We start from the raw sequence: 26,216 nt of genomic DNA, 5'->3' as shown, positions 1-26,216 counted from the left end.
ACTAAACAACCTGTTTATGGCCATACTGTTTATGGTGCTGAGCTATGATATCCTGTGAGCTCAAAATAATGGGTTTATTTATCCGCTCAGACTGAAAAGTGGATCTGATTTCTTGATTGAATGCCAGACAGTTGGATTACAGGAATTTTCAAGAAAAACCTCCACATCCTATCTAAAGTTTCAACATTTTAATTGTAGAAACAGCTGGAGGACTACTTGACAAATATCCTGAAAATGCCAATGTACAGGAACTACCATGGAACAGTAAGTAGAAATTACTTAATTGTCTAAAGAATATTCATTTTACAAATGCTGAATTCCCTGGAAGAAAACATGCAGCTTCTGCAAGAAACATTTTACAGCTGTTTTGTGAGCATTTTGGCTTAGCTGATTTCTCCAACACAGATGTAATATGATTAAAACCAAAGGAATGACTCAGGGCTAGAGGTTGCTGGTATAGCACAGTGATAACCTCCTCAAGCTGGTTCAGTCCAGACAGCTGGCTGAACCATGTATGATGTAGTGAGATTCTGTTTAATTCTCTGTAAGATGATAAGTTACAGTTTTAAATACTTCAAAAATTGGAATTCAAGCCATATTTGTATTTGCTCCTTCAGGCTGGGCTTTATGTGTGGCTCTGGGTGCAGATTTGTCTCAGGTTTCTGTTCTGTGCAGTTTCCCTGGACATTAGTGATGTTGAGTTTGTGTGTGTGGGATACCCAGAGAGGTGAATGAGTGTTTTGTCAGTTCCAAAGGGAGATGGTAGTTGGCTTATTTCCCCAAGTCAACACTGTTTGAAATGAGGAGAGATGTCAAATCCAACTTCAGACCTATTTTAAGCAAAAATATTTCTTTTGAAATTCATCCTCGAATGTTTCTTCAGAAGTCCTCACCTGTCAGCTGCAGCTGTGACATCTCTTGGGGATGGTAATTTATTTCCCTTTTTTTGGCTGCATAATGACTGTGTTACTTCATCTTTTGTGTTACCAGCAAAATCTGATGCACGCACTGAGTAGCTGCCAAGTCTAGTGACATTTCTGAGCACAGAGTGATAGCTGGGATCACCTGGCTTTCAAACAAGCCAAAAATACAGACTGAACTTTGGGTTTCTGTAGCAGCCACTTCTCTTCCACTTTTGCTGTTGTTAGATATTCTTCTATTCTGCAGGATTTCCGTTGTGTAGGGATGTTGGGCAGCTCATAGCTGGATGTTGTGTATAAAAACTTAAAAACTGTGTGGGCTCTATTGCAGAACTCAGTGTTGAGCTCTGCTTGGTCCATGGGACAAAGTGCCCATTGGGGTTGGCCATTGTGCTCTGGATGGCAAGAGGTCTTCAGGCTGAGGCTGAGGAAGCTGCGTTCCTTAGAGTGCTTCTTTAGGGGACAGGCTGTGGAGCTTAATTCCAAAGCAGTGAAGAGCTGCATGTGGAAAAGAGTCATCTTTTGTTCTAGAAGCAGGATTGGGATAACTTGGCAATTTTGATCAGTAGCATATGCAGAGCGGGGGAGAGTTATTTTACAATGTAGATCCATCTTGTCACTTTTAGGCAGGCGTTGCCTTTTTATAATATTTTGGAACGTTTCTGCTCCTGTGAGAACGTGGGTGATGCTTTGGCCAGGCTGTGGTTTGAGACAGGCTGCACAGTGGGGGCTGGGAGAGGAGATGGGCAGCCCTGCCTTCCCAGGCAGCTGTGGGGTGCTCCCTCCTGGGTTGAATTGCCCTTCTGTCCCCAGCCCCTGGAGCCAGATGTCCCTTTTGCACATAAATTCTCAGTTTATTGTTGGCTTTCACTGCATTTGGCCACAGAGAAGTGTTCAGGGAGCATTTGCCGCCCATGGTGGCGGCACGGGTCCTGCAGGCAGTGCTGGAAGAAAGCACTGGAAGGAGGTGCTTCCTTTAAAACAGCACCCAAACCACCCCCAGCATTCTCAGACGAGACTAAAGTGGACATTTCTGGCACTTTCCCTGGAACTGTATTTGTCCTCCTGAGAACAAAATGAGGGCTTTGCTCTTCCTGTGGTTGAGAAGTCTTTTGCCCGGATGCTGACAAATGCTGTAACTGTCTTAATCTTGGAGCACATTTGGACTCCTTTGTGTTCCTCTCATCAAATCCATGCACTGAGGACTTTTTTTAAAATCAGGAACTCTGTTAAATCAGGCATGGAGTTGCAAAGGCAAGCTGAGACCTGCCTGCAGTATTACCCTTGGTCGTTGTGAAGAGCCTCCTTGGGTCAGTAGCATCTCTGAGATGCTTTTTACATCTGAGCTGCACAATTTAATGTATTTGCTTTTTTTACTTTTTTATTTTGGGTTTGTGGTTAGTTTATTATTTGCCAGTGAGAGCAAAGTTCTTTACACACTGTCTGGAGGATGTGCCATGCACTAAGACAGTCGAGCCTGCAAGTCAAGCTTTGGTTTTGCAGAACTGAAGTCACTGGTTGGGTCAAGGATCAGGTCCACAATGACTATATGGCATTGGAGAGGTTGTACATCATCTAGCTTTTTATATTTAATATATTTTTAAATTATTTGATTTATGTGATTAAATCTCATGTCTTCTTCTTTCCAAAACCTTTTTATAGTACTTTTGGGCTGAAGTGCTTTAAGACAATTACCGTTAAAATGAATGTTGTGGGAATCTCAGTGTGTTAACTGTTCACACTTCTTTTTCTGAAAATTGGAAATTAGAGGAATATAGCCTCAAAATGTTGAGGCTTAATTGGATTATGTTTAAAAATTTTATTAATTGGACTGACCTTTGCATTATTTTTGTTCAAGCTCCCATGCTTAAAAGATGCCCAAGCCAAATGAAAAGTAATATTTGATTGGAGTGTGTGTATGTGTGTAATGTTTTTCATGAACTTTAGAGAGAGAAAAAAAGACTCATATTAATTAAGAGCAGCTGAGAAGTGAGAGAGGCCCCTGGTTTGCCTCTGATACAGTGCTTGGATCTGCAGACCTTTGTGGAGGTCCCCACCCAACCCATCAATATTTCTAGTTATTACACTTGAAATGCAGCACATTAAGGGTTTTTTTTAATGTGTATTTTGTATAAGCAAATTTTTTTGTGTAAGAAATTGTGCTGAACAGTATCATTCTGGAGAGTGTGTACTTCCGTGTTACTGCTTTTGATGCATTTCTGAACACACTAAATAAAGAAAAAGAGTCAAAATGAAAAAATAAAGCATAGAGAGGCTGAATCCTTTCTGAAATGCAGATACTCTGTGAAATTCTTACTTACACAAATCATGCATGCTCCACATTGCTGGCAGGACAGGATGGTTTGAACACCTTGCAGCTGGCTCTCCACCTTCCATAGCCTGCCCTCCTGCAGCCCATCACTCCTGTCTGCCACAACAACGTCACTGAAGCTGCATTCTCCTGGCCCATATCTCATGCCAAAGCCATCCTGCTGCGGGTCTCTCTGAAACCAGAGTGGGATGCCAGATCCCAGGGAGGCAGCTGGGCAGCGCAGGAATTCTGATTTGACGGAGATGAAAGCTCCTGCCTGCCCTGCCTGCCTCTCCCAGCCTCTCTGTGAATGATGAGCACCTCAGATGAGACACTGTGACAGTAAAAATAGCTAATTGGAACAATAAATCATTCCATCAGATGTTTTGCACTGCACTGGGGAATTTTCCTTCTAACTGCAGGAATTTATTTAATTAATTTTATTTTTTTTTACAAACCAACACTTGATCAGTGTGTTGGATGGGCTCCTGTCACTGCTGTTCCAGAGACTGCTTGGCTGAAGAGGAGGCTGCTGTGCTGCCAGACAATCTTTCTTTCTCTTTTATGTAGTGGTAGTTCTGTTTCTGAAAGTAATTTTTCCTCTTGGCTTCTCTTTTTGCTTCTTTGAGGACCATTATTTCTCTGCATGCAGTGCTCCTCAAGTTCCTGCCAGCTTTCTGGTTCCAGACAGCATTTTCAAAGGGTTTGACATTTCTGTGCTTTTTTTGTGTGTGTGCCCACTGTGAGAGAGATGTCTGGGTTTCTGATTTGTCTGATAGGAAATGCCATGAAGAATTTAAAATGGGACCCAGACAAAGAACTGGCCTGAGAATTTGCTTGGGACCTCTGATAAGGGCTTGTAGGATACACTGGATTTTTTCAAACACTTCCCACCCTGCTCTGAGTGTTGCTGCAGAAACAGCTGAAACATTTGTTGGTCACACCTGGTGCTCTTCCAGAACACTTAGGGAGAACAGAGAGAGCAAGATGGTTGGTAAAATAGCATGGAATGACTTGTTCTAACCACTTTCTGAAAACAGGCTGAAATCACCCTAAAATCAAAGCATTAAAATTGCCTCAGCTGGGTAGAGGTTGTTTTATGTCCTTGAGATACTCAGAGGAAAGCAGTAGTGTATTTTGTTTTTCTTCATGGCCTTGGCTGATAGGAGAAGTTTGGGAAGATCCCAGGAGCAGCTGAGCACGAGGAGATGGAAGGATCTTCAGTTCTACTGCTGCTTTCTGGGAAAAAATGATGGTATTGGGAAGGGAATCTGTGCTAACCTGATTGTAATGGCAACACAGACTTTGACCCCAAATTTACTGATACTTTTTGTTATACTTGGTGTCTGAAAATGTCTTTGAGACTTAGGGGGTCACCCATGTAATTCCTGTGCAAAGCTGGATTTTGCTGATGCGGGCCCTGAGGCTGGTTTGCCAAAGAGAGATGACAGTGGCCCTTTCCTTGAGAAGAGAAAGCCTTTTCTTGGAGTTGCTGTGGGTATGGGTGGACATATCCTGAAGCTGGTACCAAGGCTGCCTCCTATCCCCACTCCAATCAGGAGCATAGGCTGAGCCCTGGACTGCAGTCCCAGCAGGGTTCATTGCCAAAATGTGCTGTTAGAGGTTCCCTCTGGCTTGCTGCCTGGCCAAAGGGACAGTGACACCTGCCCTGAACACCTTTCTGCACTTGGATGACTTGCTGTGGCAATAAATCAGAAGTGCCTGGGTGCAGACAGGGTTCTGCTGTGCCAGGTGACTCCTTCACAGGGCTGTGCCTGCCCCAGCCCTGTCCTGCACAGGACACCCTGGGAGAATGTTTCTCCTGCTAAAGGGGCCCAGGGCTAATAACCAGCACACTGCCAGGAATGTCCTGCTGTGCCAAGAAAAGCCTGCTGGGTCGAAATTGCCCAGTGTTCTATTTTTAGAGGTGAATGTAATCGTGCTGAGCTTTCTCACTGGCTTTGCTCACTGTGATGTTCCCTGCAATCCCTGCTGAAGCAGGAGGAGCCATGAGGAGGCAGGATCCTGGACTCTGGGATTTGAACTTGCTCTCCTCCTGCCCCACTGTGGTTTTCCTGTGGGTTTTTGGTTCCTGGAACCAGGTGGGCAGTGATGTGTGTCCAGCACTGACGTGCTGCAGTGGCTTTGGAGGATGCTCATGGGTTGTGGGGCTGAACCCTCCTGTGGTGTCTCCATGGGGTAGGGGACCTAAACTGTGCTCCCTGCTCTGGGCATGTGTCCTCATTTCCTTTGCAGTCTTTCTTTGAGGGTCCCTGGAGGGAGGAGAGGATTCAGGTAGCCAGCCAAGATCACAGAGACTCCTGAACAGTGTCAAACTTGAGTCCTTTTTCAGCCAAAAATCCAGGAGGGAGAATACCAGGGAGTCCCTGTGATGTATTTGAGTTTAATTGTCCTGAAATGTGTTCTCCAAAGTACATCTAAAATAAATGAACAGAAAACTCAACCAAAATACTTTCCTTGGTCTTCTTGGAGATGCTTAAGTGATGGTGGATAACATCTGCTCTGGATGTTCTGTAGGTCTTTATGTCAGGTCACTTTGATAAAGCAAAAAATTTTGTGGATTTCACGGTTATAAAGATGGGGGAATCTGTTTTTCTTTGCCAGATGGAGTTTGTTGGAGTAAGCCAGCTGTCATTCATCCATGACCTGGGACCGAAGGGCATGTGAGTTGTGAGCTGTCTTTGTGAGTTATGATTCACTAAGAGCATGGCTTTATACAAAAATACTGTTAAAATTAATAGCTTTCCTTTCTCAGCACTAACTGACTGGGAAATATTTTACCATCTAGATATGAAAAATTATTACTGTTCAGACAGAAATTCTACAATTTGGACAAATGTTTTTGAGTGTGAGCTGCTTTACAAGACAGTGCTTATGGGCTTTCCACACTTCCCTCCCTGCAGCCCTCCCTGTTGAGGCACTTAATTTTCTGCTTCCAGTACTGTGAAATGGGACCCTGTGCTTTTTAAAACTCCATTATTTTCTTCTGGGGGGGGGGTTATTTTTGCCCTTCATCCAGCTTTCAGGGCACAGCACAGAGGCTGCTTGGGCACAGTTGGAGAGCCAGCCCTAGGCAAAAGGGCTGGGTGTTTAAAACCCCCCCTGCAGCTGCAGGTGAGCCCCATCCCTCACCCTGAGCCTGTTCTGTCCTTGCAGAGAAGGGTTCATCATGAAGCGCTCCGGGGGCCACCGCATTCCTGGCCTGAACTGCTGTGGCCAAGGCAGGATGTGCTACCGCTGGTCCAAAAGGTACTGCTGGGGTGGCAGAGGTGGGGATGCCACGTGCTCCCTGAGCACACAAAAATCCCCATTTGTCTCTTTCTCCCAAAAAATCTGTGGGAGAGAATCTTGCTATTTTTACGAAAGACACAGATTTTCAGGTTGGAAGGGCCCATGGGCTATTTGCTGCCTCACCCTTCTGTGTGGTAGGGTTTTTTTTCTCCTTTGGAGTTCACAGAAGGGACATGTTACTCCAGAGAAATTCTGGGATTTCCTGGAGCTGACAGAAATGGCAGTGACCTCCCAGACTGTGCCCAGCTTTCCCTGCTGCAGGAGCACAGGTGGCTCTGTGCCTCTGGGAGGGAATGTAGCTGGTGACCTGCCCCAGGCAGATTTCAGCCTGGCCTTCTGAGCTTCCCTTCCTCAATTTACAAAATGAAAAACAATTAATTGAAACACTCTTTGGACTGCTTCAGGTCAGGATCAAATCAGATGTGACCTACAGCGCTAAGGAGCTGTTTGGTGCAATTAACCTTGGCATTAAATACATTGCCTCTTGCTGATTAATGCAGGTATTAAATCCCAATGTTTTCTCCTGTTCCCATGTCCCTTCCTGCTGCAGACAGACATAATTTGCTGTTTCCATCCCTTTACCCTCTGTGTTAGATCTCTGTGTTGCCTAGGACTGCAGCACAGGGAGATGAGTGCTGTGGGGGAGTACCTGTGTTACCAGCCAGCCTCCAAAAAATGCAGGGTGTATTTCCTGGAGCATGCCCTTCCCAGGCAAATCTCTCCATCTGAAAATTCAAATAGCCCATATCTGCCTTACAGCAACAATTTCTTAGTCAATGGAACTTACCCCGGGCATTATGCACCTTTGGATTTTAGCGTCACCCATGGGCTGTCATTAGTTTTATCTTTATTTGTTCTGTTTTCCAACAAAACTTCTCTGCATTCTTATGAAGAAAAGGTCCTGTTTCTGCACAGTCTTTCCAACATTTCCTAGTTTAGGTTTACAGAACATCTCTGTAATGAGGGCACGAGGAGACAAAGGTGTGACCTTCCTTCAGGTCAAATCGTTAAATCGTCACCAATTCTTTTTTATGAAAAAATGCCTTTTCTTCTTGATATTCCTCAGTTAACCCTTTCTTGTGTTGTCCAGAGCTCAAGCTGTAGTGGGGACAGTAGCACACCCAGCTCTGATGGATCTCCATATTTCTTTAGAGCCTAGAAAAGGGGTAGGAGAAGTGTTTGAGTGGGATTGTGAATAGAATATCACAAGTGAGACAGTAAGTTCCCATCTTGGCCCACTGGACTGATAGTTTATCCATCAATAAATAAGCAAATAACAGTAATATTTCCCAGAGAGGGTTATTTAAAGGAAGGATTTTAGGACATGGAGGAGGATAGTGGGGTGAAGCTGTGAGTGGGCACAGGCAGGACTCCTCAGGCATGTAGAACTGCCTGGGAAAAACAGAAGGGAGAGTACTTGGAAATACACCTTGTGGGATGTTTAAGAGTGAAATTATGGGCCAAATGGAGAGGGGAGGTATTTTGTCACCACATGAGGGGTGATTCCAGGTAACTGTTTCAGGGCCCTGAAAGCAAGAAAAAAAATTACAGGATCTAATAAAAAAATATGGGAAGTAGATGAGAAGCTGAGGCTGTTACTAAAGATACAAGAATGAACAGATTTTTGCAGTGTTTTGTGCTGCTTTGTGTGTTTCTGAGTGTGCAGAAGAATGAAGAGAAGGTCTGGTGATGGAGACCTGTGTGGGACAGAGGGGGCTGGTTACCCCAGCTACGCTGCAGGGGGAGAAAAAATTAGAAATGCCATTCACAGTAAAAAATGTGTTTTTTCCCAGAGTTGCCTTCAGGCTACAGTATTTATGTAAAACCTGCCGGTCATCCCTCCTCATGTGTTTCTGACAGGGTGCCTGTTGCTTGGCAATAAAAGCTTTCCAAAATGCCTTGTTCATATATTTTGATAGGAGTGAAAGTGATCCTAGCATCACAATTAATGTAAGAAATGTCAAATAACTCCCATATAGCATACAAGCTGAATAAAAATCAGGGGTAGAGAAATGCTTGTTGCACCTTGCCTCATGCTCAGAGGTTTATGACCAGGGAGGTTCTTGTGGGTTTTGTTTAACAAGGGAACCTGTATTTTTTAAAGACTCCTGTAAAAAGGAGTTATTTACTTAACTCTAAAAGTCCTATATTGAATTAAAACTCATTACCCAAGTTTGTAAAACAGACACTTTTCTGCTCAAGAAAGCCACCCCCAGTCTAGCTCCTGAGAATAATTTTTACCATTTAGTGGATTTCCCAGATAAATGACTTGCACGTGTTTTGAAGAAGCACTTTTCCATTTTATTAGCTCTTTTTGTGGCTGATGTTTTAAGGCCTTGCATGATTGTGAAATCCAGGTGATGTGGTTGCTGTGTCTCTACAGGTGGCTGGTGGTGAAGGACTCCTTTCTGATGTACATGAAGCCTGATTCAGGGGCCATTTCCTTTGTCCTGCTGGTTGATAAGGAATTCAACATCAAGATAGGCCAGAAAGAAACAGAAACTAAATATGGGTTGCAGATTGACAATCTTTCCAGGTAAGAAAACAACTTTTTTTATCCCCTTTTAGTTTGCTTTTGCTCTTTAAGGAGAAATCGATGCTGCTCTGCAGGAGTGGTTAACAAGCCTGGGTGGCTGCTGCTGGTGTGCTCAGACCTGCTGAGGGTTTGGCCCTAATGCTGATTATTTCCCATGCCTTAATGAGGCATTTGGAGCTTCTGTGTGTCCATCCCTCTGGTTATTGCTGGGGCCTGGGGGCACGGTGCATGCTGAGTTGCACAGTCTGGTTTGGCAGCAACTGCTTAGGTAATTTTTTAGGCACTCTGTTCTCTTTAAGCTGCAATCAGGGATGTTTTTTTTCTGCATCCCAATGGAGTATTGCTCAAAAGACATGCTAGTGGGGGATAAAGAGATATTTAATGTTTTTATGTTCGTGTACAGTATAAATTCATCTCTTAAAAAATACAACATTGGCTGGCTCCAACTTCAAGTTAAGCTGGTGCTAATAATTTAAACATGGGTGGGTTTTTTATGCTTGGCAGTGCAATACTGTTAGTCACTCAGAGCAGCTCAGTGCTGTGCATTCTTTTGCAAACAAAGCAGCCACGTCCCTACTTTTTGCGTAAATAAAATATGACTGGTACAGATGCATTTACCAACATGGACAGGCAGCGAGGAGCAGCCCAATTAAATGGAAATGGCTTCAGCCTCCTGCCTTGTGCTTCGTGTGTTCTTACAGGTCACTGATTCTGAAGTGTAACAGCTACAGACATGCCCAGTGGTGGAGGCAGGGCATAGACGAGTTCATCCGGAAACACGGCAAGGACTTTCTGACGGAGCATCGCTTCGGCTCCTACGCGGCCGTGCAGGAGAACACCCTGGCCAAGTGGTGAGCACCTGCTACCTGCCTGCCCTCAGCTCCTCTGATCAACAGAGCTGGTAGCTTTTGGTAGCTCTGGGGACTGGTGATAATAAAGAAGTTGCAAGAAAAAAAAAAAAAATGAGGCTTTCTTCACCAGGGACAGAGTAGCAGTGCTGGTGGCAGGAGCTCTCAGCGTCGCAGCTCATTGTGTTTTGCAAGTCAAGTAACATTTAAATTCAAAGGTGCTGGGTATTTGTCATTGTAAGGATAAAGAGAAGAAGAGGGAATCAACAAATGCAAATCTGGGTATAGTTGGGAGGGTGGGCTGGGCTTTATGCACACAGCAGCCCCTGAGAAATCATTCTGTCCCCAGTGTAACCTGACTGCACTAATCCATTCCCAGAAGTGCCTCAAAAACTGGGTTCTAGCTGGAAGCAGACCAGTGCTTTCCCTGCATTGTCTGCTTTGCAACAACCTCTGCCTGAGTACTTTCCATCAATCAAAGGAAACACCATTCCATCATCCTTTCCTGAGAGACAAATCTGGCTTGCATGTCAAGCAGCACCCAGGAATATTGTGTGATGTTGGCAGAAGTGCCAAGAGGCACTTAATATTCCCTTATTGTGCTGTTTCATCAAGCTACTGATAGCAGCATAGAATTCTCCCTGCATATTGTCCTGATTCTGGAAATTAGGATTGTGTTTGCTTTTGAGAGGAGAACGTAAATGTCATTAACACAGAACCCCATCGTTCTTCAGCTGTGTACTTTGTTTAATGAAGGGGAGGGAGCATAACTCTGCACTCTGTTTGCTTTTGCAGGTATGTCAATGCCAAGTGGTACTTTGAAGACGTCGCAAATGCCATGGAAGCTGCTAAGGAAGAAATTTTCATCACAGATTGGTGGTGAGTACTGACATGTTTGGGTGTTGCCCAGCTGTCTCTCCGGGGACACTCCCGACAATGCGGCACTGTTCGGAGCCCTACAGTATGGCAGCTAGCCCTGCAGCCAGATGGTTTGGCAGCACACCCAAACCTCTCCTTGTGTTGTATTCAAAGGCCTTTTCAGGAGGGCTGGCAGCAAAAGCACACGCTTCAGATCAACAGCTTGGTTGTCTCCCTCCACGGAAATGCCTGAAATCACACGGAGGCACCACCTGAACTGCACATGTGGTGGCTTGAGGGGCTCCTCAGGAGTGTAAACAGCTGCATGGCTGAGAGGCATGGGTGTCTTTCAGTGTATCAGGGGAAAAGGATGCTCAACAGTGGTATGGGATCCCCTTTCAGCTCCTCCTCACTGCCTTGGGAAGCCTCATGCCAAGTGTGAGGGCATCTTGTGGTGTGTCCTTTTGGTCTGCTCTTAAATGGGCCAGATAAGGGAGCAGGGGAGGTTTGTCACCTTTTCTGAGCTGTGTGTCTGCCAAAGGACGTGCCTCTGCCCACTTGTTGCCTAGTTTATGTGTTTATGCAGTGCTGTGGTTCCTGTTTGTGTCAGGAAAAGGGTGCTCTCACAGGCTGGGCAGAGTCTCCTGGCTGGGTGCTGGTTGTGGCTGCCCGTGTCTTGCCTTTCTGGAGGTTAATCTGCCTGAGGCAGCCTGGACCGTGGGCATGGGAGGCTTCCAAGATATGACTCAGATTTCCTGGTCACCTTGGGCACATCTCTGTGCTCCTTTCTTTGCCTGTGAAATGAAACTCGGACTGCTTATCTGCTGCCTCTGGGAACTGGGAGAATTAGTTTCTAGGAGGAAATTATGAGAAAACTACATACCATGTTAGCATTTGGTGGGGTAAATCTGTTTTCTGCCATGACCACAGTTAAGCCTAATGCTCGTGGATTCCACCTGTGCAGCATCAGGTGGCAGGTTTTTTTCAGACTCATTGTCTCTTAGTGTTTTATTCAGACAATTGTTAAAGTATCATGGAATTCCAAAACTTACCTAAAACTCGATGGATAAGATAAAAATAGGATGTAGTAATATGCTTTATCCAAGCTCAAGTTGCTATGCTTGGTACAAAAGTAAAGGAATGAAATTCTGTCCCCTTGCTGTGCAGGAGTTAGATGAGATTGCTTAACTATTTCTTGTAATCCTTAAAGCAATAACATGTCCTGTTGAGAGATTCTATTGCTTTTTCTTTAGGCAGCAAGGAAAATTCAGCACAAATCTGTTCTGTTGAGATAGCTCAGGTGCCAGGAGAACTGAAATCCCACTCTTATTTACTTTTTGTGTCTGCATATTTCTTTCAGAAAATCCTCAGGGTTTTCTTTTGTTGCATCTTTCTTTCACAGATAGAGTCCAAATTTCCCTATTTATACATCACTGTTCAACCTGGTCTCGTGGGTTATTGAATATGAAGATGAATGTGCTGGGCATGTCCCCTGCCCTCTGTAATGCTCAGTTATTAAAGAACAAAGAGCAGGATATTGGAGAATGCATCACTCTGGGACATGAGCTTTCACATCCACTTTATTTAAATTTCAATTCCTTTGCTTCCCAAGTTGGTTATTTAGGCCAGTGCTTTGTTTGCAGGCTACATTTGCTGTGGTTTTTATACACCTTTATTTTCTTAGGCTGAGCCCAGAAATCTTCATGAAGCGACCGGTGGTGGAAGGGAATCGCTGGCGGCTGGACTGCATCCTCAAGAGGAAAGCAGTAAGTGAGCTCCAGCTGCACCCTTCAACCTGCACCCAGCCAGCCAGGGGTCATACTGGGGCTGCAGCACATCCACCATTCATTTTGGTAGATAGGAGAGTTAAAGCCTCACATCAGATGGCATTAGAAAACCACGTGTTTTGATTTGTTCCCCTCGTTTGGGTTTGGAAGAGCTCAGAGGCAGAAGGTTAGATCCTCTCTGATTGCACCAGGTTTGAGTCCCAGTTCCTGGTAGGGTCAAAGACCTGCTGCTCTCTCTGCTCTCCATGCGATTTATGCAATTTAGAGGTACAGGGAAGGCTGAGCACTCTGTGGTGTGTTTATCAGTGGGCTGTGCTCCAGCTGTTCACACACCCTGTGATAACACCGGTGCTAAAAAGAGCTTGCCCATATCAGCAGTGAGTCACAAGGTTTGTTCCCGTTCCAAGGGAAACCTCTTGGACTCTTGCTGTAGTAGAAGGGCAGAATTCTTTGCATTCCATGGACACAGACTTTAAACTAAAAGGGAACAGGTTTAGGTTAGCTGTTAGGAAGAAATTCTTCCCTGTGAGGGTGGTGAGGCCCTGGAACAGGTTGCCTGGGAAATTGTGGCTGCCCCATCCCTGGAATTGTTCAAGGCTAGGTTGAATGGTACTCTGAGCAACCTGGTCTAGTGGAAAGTGTCCCTGCTCATGGCTTGGGGTGGAACAAGATGATCTTGAAGTTCCCTTCCAACCCTAACCATTCTGTGAGTCTGTGACATGCTGAAATAATCTTTGACTCTTTCCCCTTTCAAGCCAGTTGTCATCACAGTCCTCACCCCTCCACATACCTAAATTAAAAAAAGAGAACTTTGTGTCTGTCTGTTGTTGATTTGGAATTACTCTTATTTTCTGGCAAAAATAAACTGGCCACAAGGCATCACTCACTCAAAGGAGCAATTTGGCTTCTTTTTGTCACATTGACATGGATTTTCTTATGACCATAAAAACATTGTGGTAAGGTGAGTGAGGTCAGTCTCTGGAAATGCTTGCTCTGTCGCTTGTGGTGTTCCTTTGACTCAACAGGGCAGTCAGCAAGCTGATGTCATGGTGTAGGGCTGAGGCTGTCCTTGCTGTGTGTGCAGCATTGCCTTGGACTCCCCTGGGTGCTGTGGAGAGCAGAATATCATCCACAATTTGGAGACTGCCTTAGCTCTTAGTAGCAGCTTTATGGGAATAGAAATTCAAAAGGCTGTGGAAAGCTAAGGTTCCAAGTTTAAGCTGGCAAACTCTAGTGCATGCTTTTAATCCATGCTAATTTATGGGAAGTGGAGGTGTCCCAGTATGTGACCAGTATTTGCCAAGGTTTGGGAGGCACTTGGCACATTTGAAAGTGCTTTAACAAAAGTTTTTAGAAACCCTGCCATGGATACAATGCTGGTCACAAAAAGCACCATGTTTTTAGCATTGCTCACTGTATCCCAGGAGCTTGTTCAGCTCTACCAGCAGAAAGAACCTCTTTACTGGTGTTGAGTTGGTGACAACCCCTTCACGAGGGGGATGTCTGTGTAACCTCACTGGTCATGTCATCCTGCAGGGACATTTAACTGTGGGCAACCCTCAGGGCAACACGAAGCCGCAGAACACTGAACTTTAGTGGATGAACATGATTGGAGTGAGTCATGCTTGTAAAATCTACCTCAAAGGGTGTGCAAAAGGAGCTGCTGTAGGAATGAACTATGGATGGGTCTTGGTATAGCTCAGACAAAACAATTCCCACACAAACCCAGGTACTGAGCCCTTCTCAGAAAGCTGGAGAGCTTTCCCAAGCAGGCAGGTCCTACCTGGCTGTGGGGTCCCCATGGAGGATCTGGAAGAGCATAACCAAGAACAAGTAACCTCAGTCAGCATTTCCATCAGCAGACGCAACACATTTACTGCCTCTTAGCTTTTCCTCCCTTTGGAAACAGACACTGTCTGTTGATGTGCCTGTATTCCATGTGTTCTTTTTTATTTCTGACAGCAACAAGGAGTGAGAATTTTTGTTATGCTGTACAAAGAGGTGGAGCTTGCCCTGGGGATCAACAGTGAATACAGCAAGCGGACGCTCATGCACCTGCATCCAAACATCAAGGTAATTGCACAGGGCTGTGTGGAGCGTGTTTGCATTCAGTTGTTCTTGATGGCTGGTGCTGACCCTGGTGTATTTAGGTGGGAACTGCAGGTTCAGGATTTTTCCACCATTGCAGTGTGTGTCTGACAAGGTACACTCATATGCTGATGCCACATCTGGCAACTTCTTTTCTTTAGGTCCTAATGGAACATAAAATTGCTTAGTTTAGATTTGCCAAAGCAACTATTTGCCTTAATTCACAAGAAGTGTATTTCGTGTGACAGGTTAATGGGGTTACATTAAATGGAAAATTACAAATTGAGAGTGTTGTCTTATTTCAGCATTTCTGCTCAAATGTGAATGATGAGAGTCAACACTGGGTGTTAATGTTCCCACCGCAGAAGAACAGCATTGCCCTGTCCTGTGCTGTTACACTGCTCTTCTGGCAACAAGCAGAAAATCAGTTGTGGCAGACAAACCAGTAGATGAGGCTAGATCCAGTCCCTTAGAGATACATACACCTTAATGAGCAGTAAGATACTTGTTATGCTAGAATAATTGATTTATTTTCACTTGATCAGTTGTCACAGCAAAGGGAAGCATCTGTTCATCATCTTTGTAGCAAAACTGGACGATACACATGAGAGGTGTCAGAGGTTTTGGGAGCAGCCGGGTGAAACTTGGCAGCTTTTTCTCCAGGAGACTGGTCTAGTGGCTCTAACATCATAAATAAAACTCTGAGCTTAGATATGGATATTAAGGTTCCATAGACAATTGTAAAAAAAAATTCCTAAAGAAATGCCAAACAACTTGATTTTTAGTGGGGAGAAAAAAAACACCCGACTTCTCATTTCAGTTGTGTGGTGGCAACAACCAAAGAAGTGACTCAGATCACCAATATGTTGTTTTCTTTCAGAGCAGGCTCTGTGTTTGAAAGCTCAGCTATTACAGCTCAACTGAAGCACTTTCTTTGACTATGGTCCTCCTATAAAGCTGTTGTAAGGGTGACCTATCCCAGCATCAGTAATCATTGCTGCCTGGGATTCCTGCATCCTGGGGAAACGCCTGCCTGCCATATGGCTGACACCAGCTATGGGGAAATTGAGTAGCTTCAGTGATTAAGCAGTGGATGCATCCAGTAAAAACTCCAGCATTTCCCCATTGCCCCAAACAGCCCAAAAAGGCTGACCAGCTCTCTGCCTGGAAGGATTTAAATTCGATAACGATGCTGAGCTCAAGTGCTGCTTTCCTCACAGGTGATGAGGCACCCAGACCACGTGTCCTCCTCCGTGTACCTGTGGGCCCACCACGAGAAGCTGGTGATCGTGGACCAGTCCGTGGCATTCGTGGGCGGCATCGACCTGGCGTACGGGCGCTGGGACGACGACGAGCACCGCCTGACCGACGTGGGCAGCGTCAAGCGCGCCGCCGCCGCCGTCAAGTCGGTGTCCACCGCCAACCTGGCTGTAAGTGTGGGCTGGTGGTGGTGGATGCAGCCTTCCCCAGTGGGTAGGAGCCACAAGAGCACCAGCACACAGATACTCATGCAGCAGCTCGGCAGTGAAGTTCAATGCATGGAGTTCCAGGCATGGAGTTCAATGTGCTTTAATGTAGGGCAACGCTGAATGAGTCCAGGGGACAAAGACAAAGAAGGGTCCAGGGTATAAATAGGCAGAGACAAAGGAGGGAGGGTACAGGGTATAAATAGGCAAAGACAAAGGAGGGTCCAGGAAAAGGGGCTGGAGAAGAGCATCAGGGATCCAATGGTCTGAGGGCTCAGGAGCGGGACACAGGGAAGAGACCAATAGGGAATGCCAGGGTGGATGGGTGGGGTTACACAAATCAGTGCCAAAACAGGGAAGGGAGAACTTACTAAAGGTTAACATATAAAGGTAAAAGGGGTAGGGAAGGCCAATGGGAAGGACAGAACTGGGACAAATTAACATAGTGCTGCAGAGCACCATGGGAGAAACCTCTTTCCTCGCCCTATCCTATGGGGAATGCCTGGAGCCAATGGTGCATCTCTCCAGGTTATTGTCATTGCCTTCTTCTCAGTAGGTTTCTGGGCCTGCACATAAGTGACCAGGATCCAGCTGGTGACCACAGTCAGTCACAGCAGGTCTGAGGAGGGGGGAATGGGCTGTGTCCTCTTCTGAGCATAGGTTTGGGTTTTGGAGCTTTAATGACAAATGAGTGATGAGAGGAAGGCTCTAAGAATGAAATTACTCTTTAGGTCTAGGTGCTGACAAGCCCTTGCTAGGGCACAGAAATAAGAGAGCTGGGTTCCCACTGGAGATTGAAACAGCAGTCAAAATTTGAAGTCTGTGTTCTTAAAATCATAGAATCTTAGAATGGTTTGGATTGGAAGGGACCTTAAAGATCATATTGTTCCTACCTCCATCATGGGCAGGGACACCTTCCACTAGACCAGGTTGTCCCATGTCCTGTCCAGTCTGGCCTTGAACACTTCCAGGGATGGGCCATCCACAATTTCTCTGAGCAACCTCTCTTTTCTTAACAAAACTTAGAAATGCAGAGTAAGCACTTGCAGAGTGCTCTGAAATGTTAGTTGTTTGTACCTTCAGCAGCTGCCTCGTTTGCTGAGCTTTTGCTAACCTGGGTCTCTATGCAACCACGTCTCTAAAAATTTGAGAGGTCTAGGTTGATGAGAATTTCAAGAGGAATAATTATCCAGAGTAAATGTATGGATCCAAATGCTGCTAATATTACTAGGCTTTCCTGGTGTGTGCCTCCTCAGTACAGACTCTCCCAGAAAGCATGCCTAGTTCCTGCTAAAGTGTGTCTGTCACAGAGCAAAATTTGGCTCGTGGTTGTTTCTGAGCACTGATCTGCATGAGAATCTGTAGTTAAAGGGGAACCTCTTCATACCTGCAGCCATGTCTTGTGTCTTTTAAGGCTGCGGCAGAATCGACTGAACGTGTCCCACTGCAGCCTCAAGGTCTGGCCCCAGAGAGCCACTTGTTTGAGAGAAATGCTGATGATGCCCCAGACACATCAAAGATGAAAGGAGTAGGAAAACCCAAAAAGTTTTCAAGGTTCAGCATTTACAAGCACCTGCACAAGCACGGCGTGCACCACGCTGACAGCGTCAGCAGCATCGACAGTGAGTCAAGTAAGTGATGTTCAGCTAAATAATGTGTATAAAGGATGTGTGGAGGTGGGGGGTGGGTGTATGTGCACATTCACATGATTTCTAGGGCAATGTGTCCTTTGTATGGAAGGAAAGTTGACAAGTTACCTAACTATCAGAATAATAGCTGTGTGTAGTCAACATGTAAATTTGTGTCACTGCAAAATAGAGAATAAAGGTTTTATGTAGATTTTTTATTTAGCTAATTAGCAATTTTCATGAGCCATCAGATCATGTGATACAGTGTATGTGATTCTTAATGTTTGTATTGTTGGAAAGTGTTTTTTCCTGCAAGAGAGAATTGAATCTTTCATTTTTCAACTTGGATTTATTATAACAAGCAAATAATTTCTGAATGGGATTATCCCCTCTCATAGACTACTGTTAAAAGCTAGGTTTTAAATAAGTTCACTTAAATAGAGATATTCCAAATTTACCCACTTACTGGAGAGGAAAGTCTGTTCAACAGTTGAATGTTTAAATGCAGCTTTTAATTCCCGACATTAAAGATAACTTCAGTGCTAAAATTACAAGGATCAGCTTGGCAATTGTTCCAGAATGAAATCCTTCCTGAAAGTCCTCAGCTTCTGAGGATGGGGGAACTTACTGGAATTTCCATCCCTCCCTGCTGATCTTTCTCTTGCCTCTGGCTCCTTTTGGGGGTCTTGGTTGCAGTCAGCTCAGGACACAGCCACGGCTTGGTACTTCATTACATCTGTTTGGGTTAAAACCAGCTGGGTCCTGAATTAGGTCCTTTGCCTGGCAGCCACTTGCAGTTTCAGCAAACTGACGTCTGGTTTGAGTTCCTGTCTGCCAGGTGTCTTCAGACAGGAGCAGGCACAAGGGTGGCAGAGGTGGATGTGTGTTTGTGCCATGAATAGAGCATCTTGACTTTCTGCAGGTTACTCTACCCCCACTAGGAGCCAGCCGAATATAATCCAGAGTTTAAGGCCCCATCTGAAAATGTTCCATCACCACAGTGAATCCAAACAGGGGCTCGCTGAGCCTCGGGAGGGTAAGTGGAGGAAGGCAGAGCTGTGGACCCCTTCAGGCTTTAGCTGCTGATGTTTTTGCATTATAACAAGAGTGAGGTTGGGTGCCAGGATCAGCCTTTGCTGCTTGTTGTTCTCCCAGCATCCTTATTCCTTCTCTATGGGCAACCTGGCAGAAGAGTCTTCTCCAGAAACTACAAATACTGCAGCATAAATAAATAAGAATTAAAAACCCCAAAACAACAGCAACAACAAACCAAAATCAAACAAATGAGCAAACAAAAAATTTGCAATAAAGACAGCAGGGAACATTTGCAGAAATAGTTCTGATTCTGGTATGTGATGATTTCAGCAGCTTTCATCCTGTAAAGGAAAGAGCTGTTACTGGAACTGGGAAGTTCTGTATTGGATATTTTTAAAGTAAGCCTGATGCAGGAAGACATGCAAACAGAGAGAGGAAGCAGCAGAGTGACTGCTGCCAGTCCTATGTTTGGACAAAGACTTGGGCCCCCTCTTTTGCCCCTAATTAAAACCAAGGAAAGCACACTCAGTTGAGACAGGAGCTGGGGAGTTGTGAGCACTGAGCTGTTCCCATCTCTGGACTGGTATTGGAAGGGCCTGTCCCAGTGTGGTACCTTTCCAAGATGCCTTTGGGTTCAGCAACGGAGTGAGGAGTAGTTCTTCAGCATCATCCTCTTGCAAACATCTTCCTCTAAGGCATTAATTGCCAATTAGAGAATATTGGTTACAAAGTAGTGGCAGGCAACAAAGCATTTCCATGTCTTTGTGGAGACAATGTGTAGTCTCCCCTGTGGCCATTCATGCTCACTCATGAGTCACTGTGCAGTCATCGGAGCGTGTGTTGGCCTGCATCCCACACATTTCCATTCCCACCCAGGCTTGTGGAGTCAGTGATTCCCCTGCTCCACCTGGACTCTCACTAGAGGCTGGAGCTTCCCAAGGCAGCTGTTGTGCAGACCTGCTGCATGGCATTTCTGGCATGGCTTGGCTCAGCTCGGCTTGGCGGGATCACAGCGGCGCTGGCAGGGCTTGCTCTGTGTCCCCTGGTCTTGTGCTGCTGCCAGTGTGTGTTTTGTTGGCTGTTGAAAGTTGGTTTTTCTGTGTGCTGAGGGGTTTTGTGGTTACCTGGTGGCGTGGTTGGGTTAGGAGGAGGTTTCTGCTCGTGGCATTGCTGTATAATTACTGCTTTAATATTTGGTGTCACAGATGAAGGCTGTTCTCACAGTCAGGAAGTAACACCAGGTAACTGTTTATGGTCTAGGCCAACATTTTTGGATTTTTTAAGAGCCTGGAAAAAGTTCACTGCACCAGAATATGTGCTCTGGAAAAGGGATCCTGTTAGGAGGGAATATCCCTGCATATGGTATGTCAGACCATTTTTAATCAAAACAAATTTGGAATTCAGGATCCATTTGTTCAACATGTAAAATTGTATCCAAAATGACACTGCTATTTGGAAAAAACAAAATGATGCTAAGAAAACCCACAATACTTCATGAGGGAGCATGAACATCTCATTGTAGATAATAAATACTACTTCTATTAGAGGAGATACACCCTGCTAGAGAGGCAAAATAATAAACTCTCTAGCAGAGAAGATGGAATTAGTTCACTATTAATATAAAATATATAAAGTAGATGATATACATGGTCTGCCATATGGGAATATTTAGGTGTAATTGAACTGGGGAAAGGCAAATGGTTATAGGGTGATGTAGTCCAAGATAAAATTCAGCATCTGCTTTTCGTTTCCGTAACAGACTCCTATTTATAACCTCTTCTGATTGTACAAGAATTACTAAAATAGGGAAGAAAAAATATTGACATATATCCCTGAAAGTAACAGGAGGACTAGGGAGAAAGCAGCTTCTGCTGCTTGGGACAGGCAGGTCCCAGCAGTGCTGTTCCATGGCTGTGAGTCTCTCACTGCTGTGTGCAATGGATGGCCATGACTTTGGAGAATGTTTTTGTTTTGTTTGCCTGGACAGATAAAGGATCCATCCGTAGCCTGAAGACAGGTGTTGGAGAGCTGCTTGGGGAAACCAGGTTCTGGCACGGAAAAGACTATTGCAACTTTGTTTTTAAAGACTGGGTTCAACTCGACAAGCCTTTTGCTGGTGAGTGGGAGTCTTTGCATTCCCCAGACTTTCTTCTGTACCTTTTTGGTCTCAGATCTTATTTTTCCTGCCTCCAAGCCAGAGGTAACAAGGCTGGTTTGGTTTGGTTGCTAGGAAAAAGCAGCAAAACTCCCTTTGAGGGGTTTTAGGGCCAATGATGCCGTTGCAGTCCAAATCATCTGCCTTGGGGATGCTTGGTGCCAGAAACCTCAGTCTGAGGAGGGGGATGCTGTGCTTTTCCACACTCATGTCCTTTGTCTGAGGAAGTTCAGCCGTGTTCCCTGTCCCACAGACTTCATTGACAGATACACCACGCCCAGGATGCCCTGGCACGACATCTCCTCCGTGGTGCACGGCAGAGCCGCGCGCGACGTCGCCCGGCACTTCATCCAGCGCTGGAACTTCACCAAGGTGGGTGTGGGTCTCACTGCTGGGGGCACGGAGGTAAGCACAGCCTTGCCTCATCCCCCTGCCCTCTGCAGGCATCTGTTTTATTTCCTTGTGCTGTTTGATATGTTGCAAGCATTTTTTCTTTATCTGTTGAAAGCATTTTTTCTTTATCTGTTTTTTTCCCTCCTGTGCAGATTATGAAACCCAAATACCGGTCCCTGTCCTACCCATTCCTGTTGCCAAAATCTCAGCAAACTGCTCATGAGTTGAAGTATCAGGTGCCTGAGGCTGTTCCTGCCACAGTCCAGGTGGGTGTTAATGATGTCTTGCTCACATACTCCTCAGAGGGTTTGTTCTGCATCCTTGCAGGAGGTTTGAATGCCTGACAGACCCTCTGCAGAACTTGAATGATAAGATGCAAAACTCTTACCTAATTCAACTCACAGATTAGGTGATCAGATCCTCAAATGCAGTAGAATAATGGAACACTTTTAATAGAGAGGCATAAATTTATATCTCCACCTTTGAGGTAAGGGGACTAAAGTGCCTGCAGTACTCAAGTGGTGGGAACACTGTGACTTTGCACAGCCGTGTGGTTTAATGGTTTGTTTTCTGCTGCTCTTCATCTAACACCTAACATTTGGGCTTTGTGATTCAAGAAGGCCTGATGGGTTGAGGTTGCCCACTGAGTATTTATCTCAGATCTTAGAGCAGTCTGCCAGGCCCTGACGCCTCGCTCAGACGGGTGGTGGTCAGTGAGAGCCCAGCATTAAGTGGTGTCTTGGGGCTGTTGCTTTCTGCCTTGAGCTTCATCTGCACTTTATTATGCAGCCCTACACCCCCGTGGATCCTCTGCATTTCCACACAGTCAGCCTACAGTCTGATTTGTGACAATCAGTCTCACAGTCAGAATTGCCAAGATATCTCTGTTCAAAAGCCTGGTTTGCTCTGTCAAGTGCACATACTTGAATACTTGAATATTGCTGTTACCCAGCAGAAATAGGAACTTGTTAAAGAGTACAAAGTCAAAATAGTTATGCTGAAGCAGCAAAACCATTGTGTGTCTCTGTGGATGAAAGATGTATGAAGTAAGAGCAGTTAGACCAAAACCAGGAAAAATGCATGACTTTGCTCTTTGTAAGGAGTGGTCTGCCCAGATGACAGCACTGCTTGGGGAAGCTTAGTGAAATAAGATGCTTTTTTTCTGGTTTGTGGGTTGCCAGGGCATTGTCTGCTCCTCTCTGTGTGGTGTGAGGGATGGGCAGCACAGGGATCTTGTGTCGGGGTTCTGGGGTGTTTTACATCAGCCTCCAAAGCAAGGCTCCCAGCTTGCTGGGAAGTAGTCCCCTTCAGGCATCATCCTGTTCTGTGGCTGTAAATGCCTCCCTGTCTGTGTCTGACACCAGCTTTTTGGGAAATCTTGTTCTCATGGAATTGATGGGGCTTGTGTCCCCTGAGCACACTTTAACCGCAAGATAAGCCACAACTTCTAAATCATGGGGTTTGCTGTAGCAAAAAGTTAAGCTCTACTGATTACAGAACTGGAAGCAGTTCCCAAAGGAGAAATTAAACTGAGAAAAACCTAGATGCAGCTTCTCTTCAGTCCAGCTGCAGAGCTGCTGGCTCAGGGCATCAGGCCGTGGGAGAGGAGGATGGACTCGAGCGGTGACTGCGGAATCCGCAGACTCCGGTGCTGAGTGATGGGTGAGCAGTTGGAAAACCAGCCTGGCCACCACATTGCTGAGGCATTGCAAATAACTGATACATCCAGGAAATGAGGGGCTGCTCTCAATGATGCCATAAACAGCAAAAAGAGAGCAGGTTTGCCTTGTAAATTATTCATTCGAAACTACCTTGCTCATTTCTTATTTATGCATCTGTCAAAACAACCCTGCATGTAGACAGATAAACAAACCTATGTGATATTTGGCTGCAAATGGGTTGTCCTGAAATGTACCAACCTTCCCAGTATGAGGGAAAACTGGTGGGGAAGAACTTTGTAGTGCCAAGCCTGGTGGAAGCAGTGAGGGGGACTCCTGCCCAGGCTGGGGCACCCTGTCTGGGTGCAGGTCCCCAGGCTGCTTCAGCTGGGTTGTGATTTCTGGGTGACCTCCTCAAACTCCAAGGCAGGGATTTGCAGGCACATAGTAAAATTTTGACTGTCTCCTCTCTAATACCCACAGTGGCTTGGTTTCCCTTGGTCCCCAGGTGACACAAGTGCCCTGAGCATCCCTGAAGTCCCACTGTGAATCCAAAAGTGACTCAGTCTCTCCTCCTGATTTCAGATTTGGCTGCTGTAGAAGTGGGGACAGGGGAGGACACCTGCAGCCTGGATCTGAACTCTCCCTCCTGGTTACCTTTTTCTGGAGCTTCCAGGGGGTGCATCAGGGCATCCCTGTGTGACTCCTCCTTTTCTGCAGAGACAGAAATATCCACCTCTTGCCTGTCCAGTTTATTCATTTTGGAGCAGAGGGCTCAGGTGCTTGCATCTCCTCTCAGTGGTATGGTTATGCAAAGAAATAAGCAGATATCCTAAAATCTTTTACCCACTTTTTATCCAGAAAAACTACAGCAATATTCTTGTTCTTCTTAGTATTGAATCCTTCAGCTGGTCAGCAGCCAATCCCTCTTATCTCCATTTGAGTGCTGTGTAGGGATTTTATAAGCAGAAGTTACTGCCCCAAGGTAAAATCCGGCATCCCAGGACTGTCCTTGGCTGTGAGGTGATTGAGGAAAGCCTGGCTGTTAGTTTTTTGTTTCTGACCTTGTTTGCAAATCTGTCTTACACTGTGGGCAGATCAGAGGAAGGGAAAACACAAAGGATCCTTGGGGATTGCAACGTTGCTGCAAGCCCAAACCATTGACCTGTCAGCAACAGATTCCAGCCTCATTGTACCATCTGGTTTTGCTCTCCTCTGTGAGAGGAGAGGAGTAGGAAAGCATTTCTGGGAGGATAGAGCACTGACAAGGGCTTTCCCCTGGGCAGGGAGGATGAATGCAGTGTGTGTGGGAAACACTATGGAGGTACAGGCTGGGAAGGAGGAAAAGGAGTCTGGCATGCTCTCCCATCCTTTTTCATTTGAACTTCAGGGCTTTGCTTGCAATAAGCAGCGTGATTTTTGCAAGAGCACTAAATTGATTCTTGCAAGAGTCAAACAGAGATCTGCCAAAGGCACTGCCAGATTTTTTTCCACTATTCCATCTCCCAGTTTCCACTCCAGAGTTTGCAGTTATCTGCCAAAGCCAGCATTGCAAAAGGTATGATGTGGTGAGGCAACATCCCATTCCTGATGGAAATGCAATGAAAGTTTAATGCTCTGGCAGCAGCTGACGCCCTCACCTCTTTGAAGTCTGCGTGAGAGCCCTGCTTTGTTCAGGGTTTGTGCACTAGCCCTCAGCAAACATCACATTTATTACCCTTGTATCAGTTAGAGAAGTTAAAGGGATGACAGGCTATTGAGAGGCTCAAGGGAGGGGAAGGGAGAGGCTGGAACAGCTCTGGATGGGAGGGGCTTTGCTGGGCAGCATGTGGCCTTTTCTCCCCATGAAATAGGTTGGGTTTGAACCAGCTGCCTTTAAATACCTTGACAGGAAAGAAAGGTGTCCAGAAGTGTGAGATGGAGCACCAGTGATAAGGGAAGGACTGTGTAGCAAACTCCCAGGTGTTGGTATGTGTGAGTGCCACAGCTTTGTCTCCGTGGGATGTTGCCTTGGTGGCACTGTCCTGTCCCTGTGGCTGCAGACCTGTTAAAAACAACTTTATTTTGAGGAGTTGTCCAAGATGAAACACCTTATACTCATTCTGCTGTCCCATCCAACATTTTCTGACACCTCTTCTTCCCTTTGCAGGGGGATTTGAGGTTGTACCTGATGGGAGCTTTTTGGGTGGTGCTGTGCCAGCTTTTTGGAATTAGCCATGACATATTGTGCTGGGGTGAGGCAGAGGGATGGTGGCACTGTAATAGGAGCAGCCCGGGGTGTGGAGTGAGCTGGGGTGCCAGTTATGTGGAGGGGTGAGGAGGAATGTAGGGAAGGGCAGGTGGATGATGCATTGGGAAGTCATGGCACTGCAAAGGGATGGTCCTGAGTGATGGTTCTGTTGTCTTAACTAGGAAAAAAAAAAAAAAAAAATCAGATTTTGTGCACTAGAAAGCTACAATCTGCCACTTTCTAAAGTGCAGTTCCAGATTGCTGTGCTGGTGAGAGTGGAAGTGCTGTGAGCTCCAGGCTGCATATGGAATAATTAGCCTGCTTTCAACCCTGAAAAACTGTTTTTTTCTGTTCTTATTAATGCCAGTAACAGCTTATTAATGCCAGTGGTGGAATTTTGTTCAACATCTCGGTCTGCCGTGGTGCTCAGTGTTGTTTCAGCAGTGTTTCAGCCCAGCTTGGGATGAGTGGGAACTCTCAGCCTTGGCTTTGTAAATCAAATGAGTGATTTAAAAACCTTGGGAATGATCAGCATGGCCTCGCAGAGGCTTGTGCAGGCAAAGGGCAGCTGTTTGGCGCTGCTAAAGGCTGTGACAGCCCTTATATTCAGGCTGGCTCCCTCACTCCAACATTTGTGACCCCAACAGTCATTTAGGGAGACTGCAGAGTGCACCCTCCTGTTGGCCAAGAGAGCAGCCAAATACGAGAGTTGCAGGGCCCGGTTTTTACTGGGAAAAACAGATGTGGGAGAAAGCTCCTGTCCAGGTGAAGGAATTAGCTCAGGAGCCATCTGCTGTTTAGCAGCCGTGGCCCTGAGTGCCACCTCCAGAGATCCTCTGGAGACAAGAAGGTTGGTTTAGTGGATTCCCAGGAGATCAGAATTTTGCTGGAACTGACACGCACATTTCACAGATCCCCAGCCACTGGGTCTTGTGCTGTGTGGGACTGGCCCCAAGTTCCAGTATAATGGTTATATTGAGATATTTTAAGG

At 45.7% G+C, this 26,216-nt stretch overlaps 1 protein-coding gene across 1 annotated transcript in view; it reads left to right on the top strand.

The window, feature by feature from the left end:
• The window catches only part of PLD1 (phospholipase D1), a 61,991-nt gene that overhangs the window by 20,473 nt on the left and 15,302 nt on the right, over positions 1-26,216 (top strand). The window contains exons 6-19 of the mRNA XM_041467803.1: positions 199-264; positions 5,857-5,915; positions 6,409-6,501; positions 8,927-9,079; positions 9,781-9,930; positions 10,723-10,806; positions 12,470-12,551; positions 14,535-14,645; positions 15,881-16,090; positions 17,541-17,757; positions 18,677-18,790; positions 20,777-20,905; positions 21,198-21,316; positions 21,490-21,603. Coding sequence (XP_041323737.1) covers positions 199-264; positions 5,857-5,915; positions 6,409-6,501; positions 8,927-9,079; positions 9,781-9,930; positions 10,723-10,806; positions 12,470-12,551; positions 14,535-14,645; positions 15,881-16,090; positions 17,541-17,757; positions 18,677-18,790; positions 20,777-20,905; positions 21,198-21,316; positions 21,490-21,603 — 1,701 coding nt within the window. The remainder of the gene's footprint in view (positions 1-198; positions 265-5,856; positions 5,916-6,408; positions 6,502-8,926; positions 9,080-9,780; positions 9,931-10,722; positions 10,807-12,469; positions 12,552-14,534; positions 14,646-15,880; positions 16,091-17,540; positions 17,758-18,676; positions 18,791-20,776; positions 20,906-21,197; positions 21,317-21,489; positions 21,604-26,216) is intronic.

This window comes from Pyrgilauda ruficollis, unplaced genomic scaffold (assembly GCF_017590135.1).
Source record: "Pyrgilauda ruficollis isolate IOZ18807 unplaced genomic scaffold, ASM1759013v1 scaffold21, whole genome shotgun sequence".
NCBI classification, from domain to species: domain Eukaryota; kingdom Metazoa; phylum Chordata; class Aves; order Passeriformes; family Passeridae; genus Pyrgilauda; species Pyrgilauda ruficollis.
This window is presented reverse-complemented; position numbering and strand designations above follow the sequence as displayed.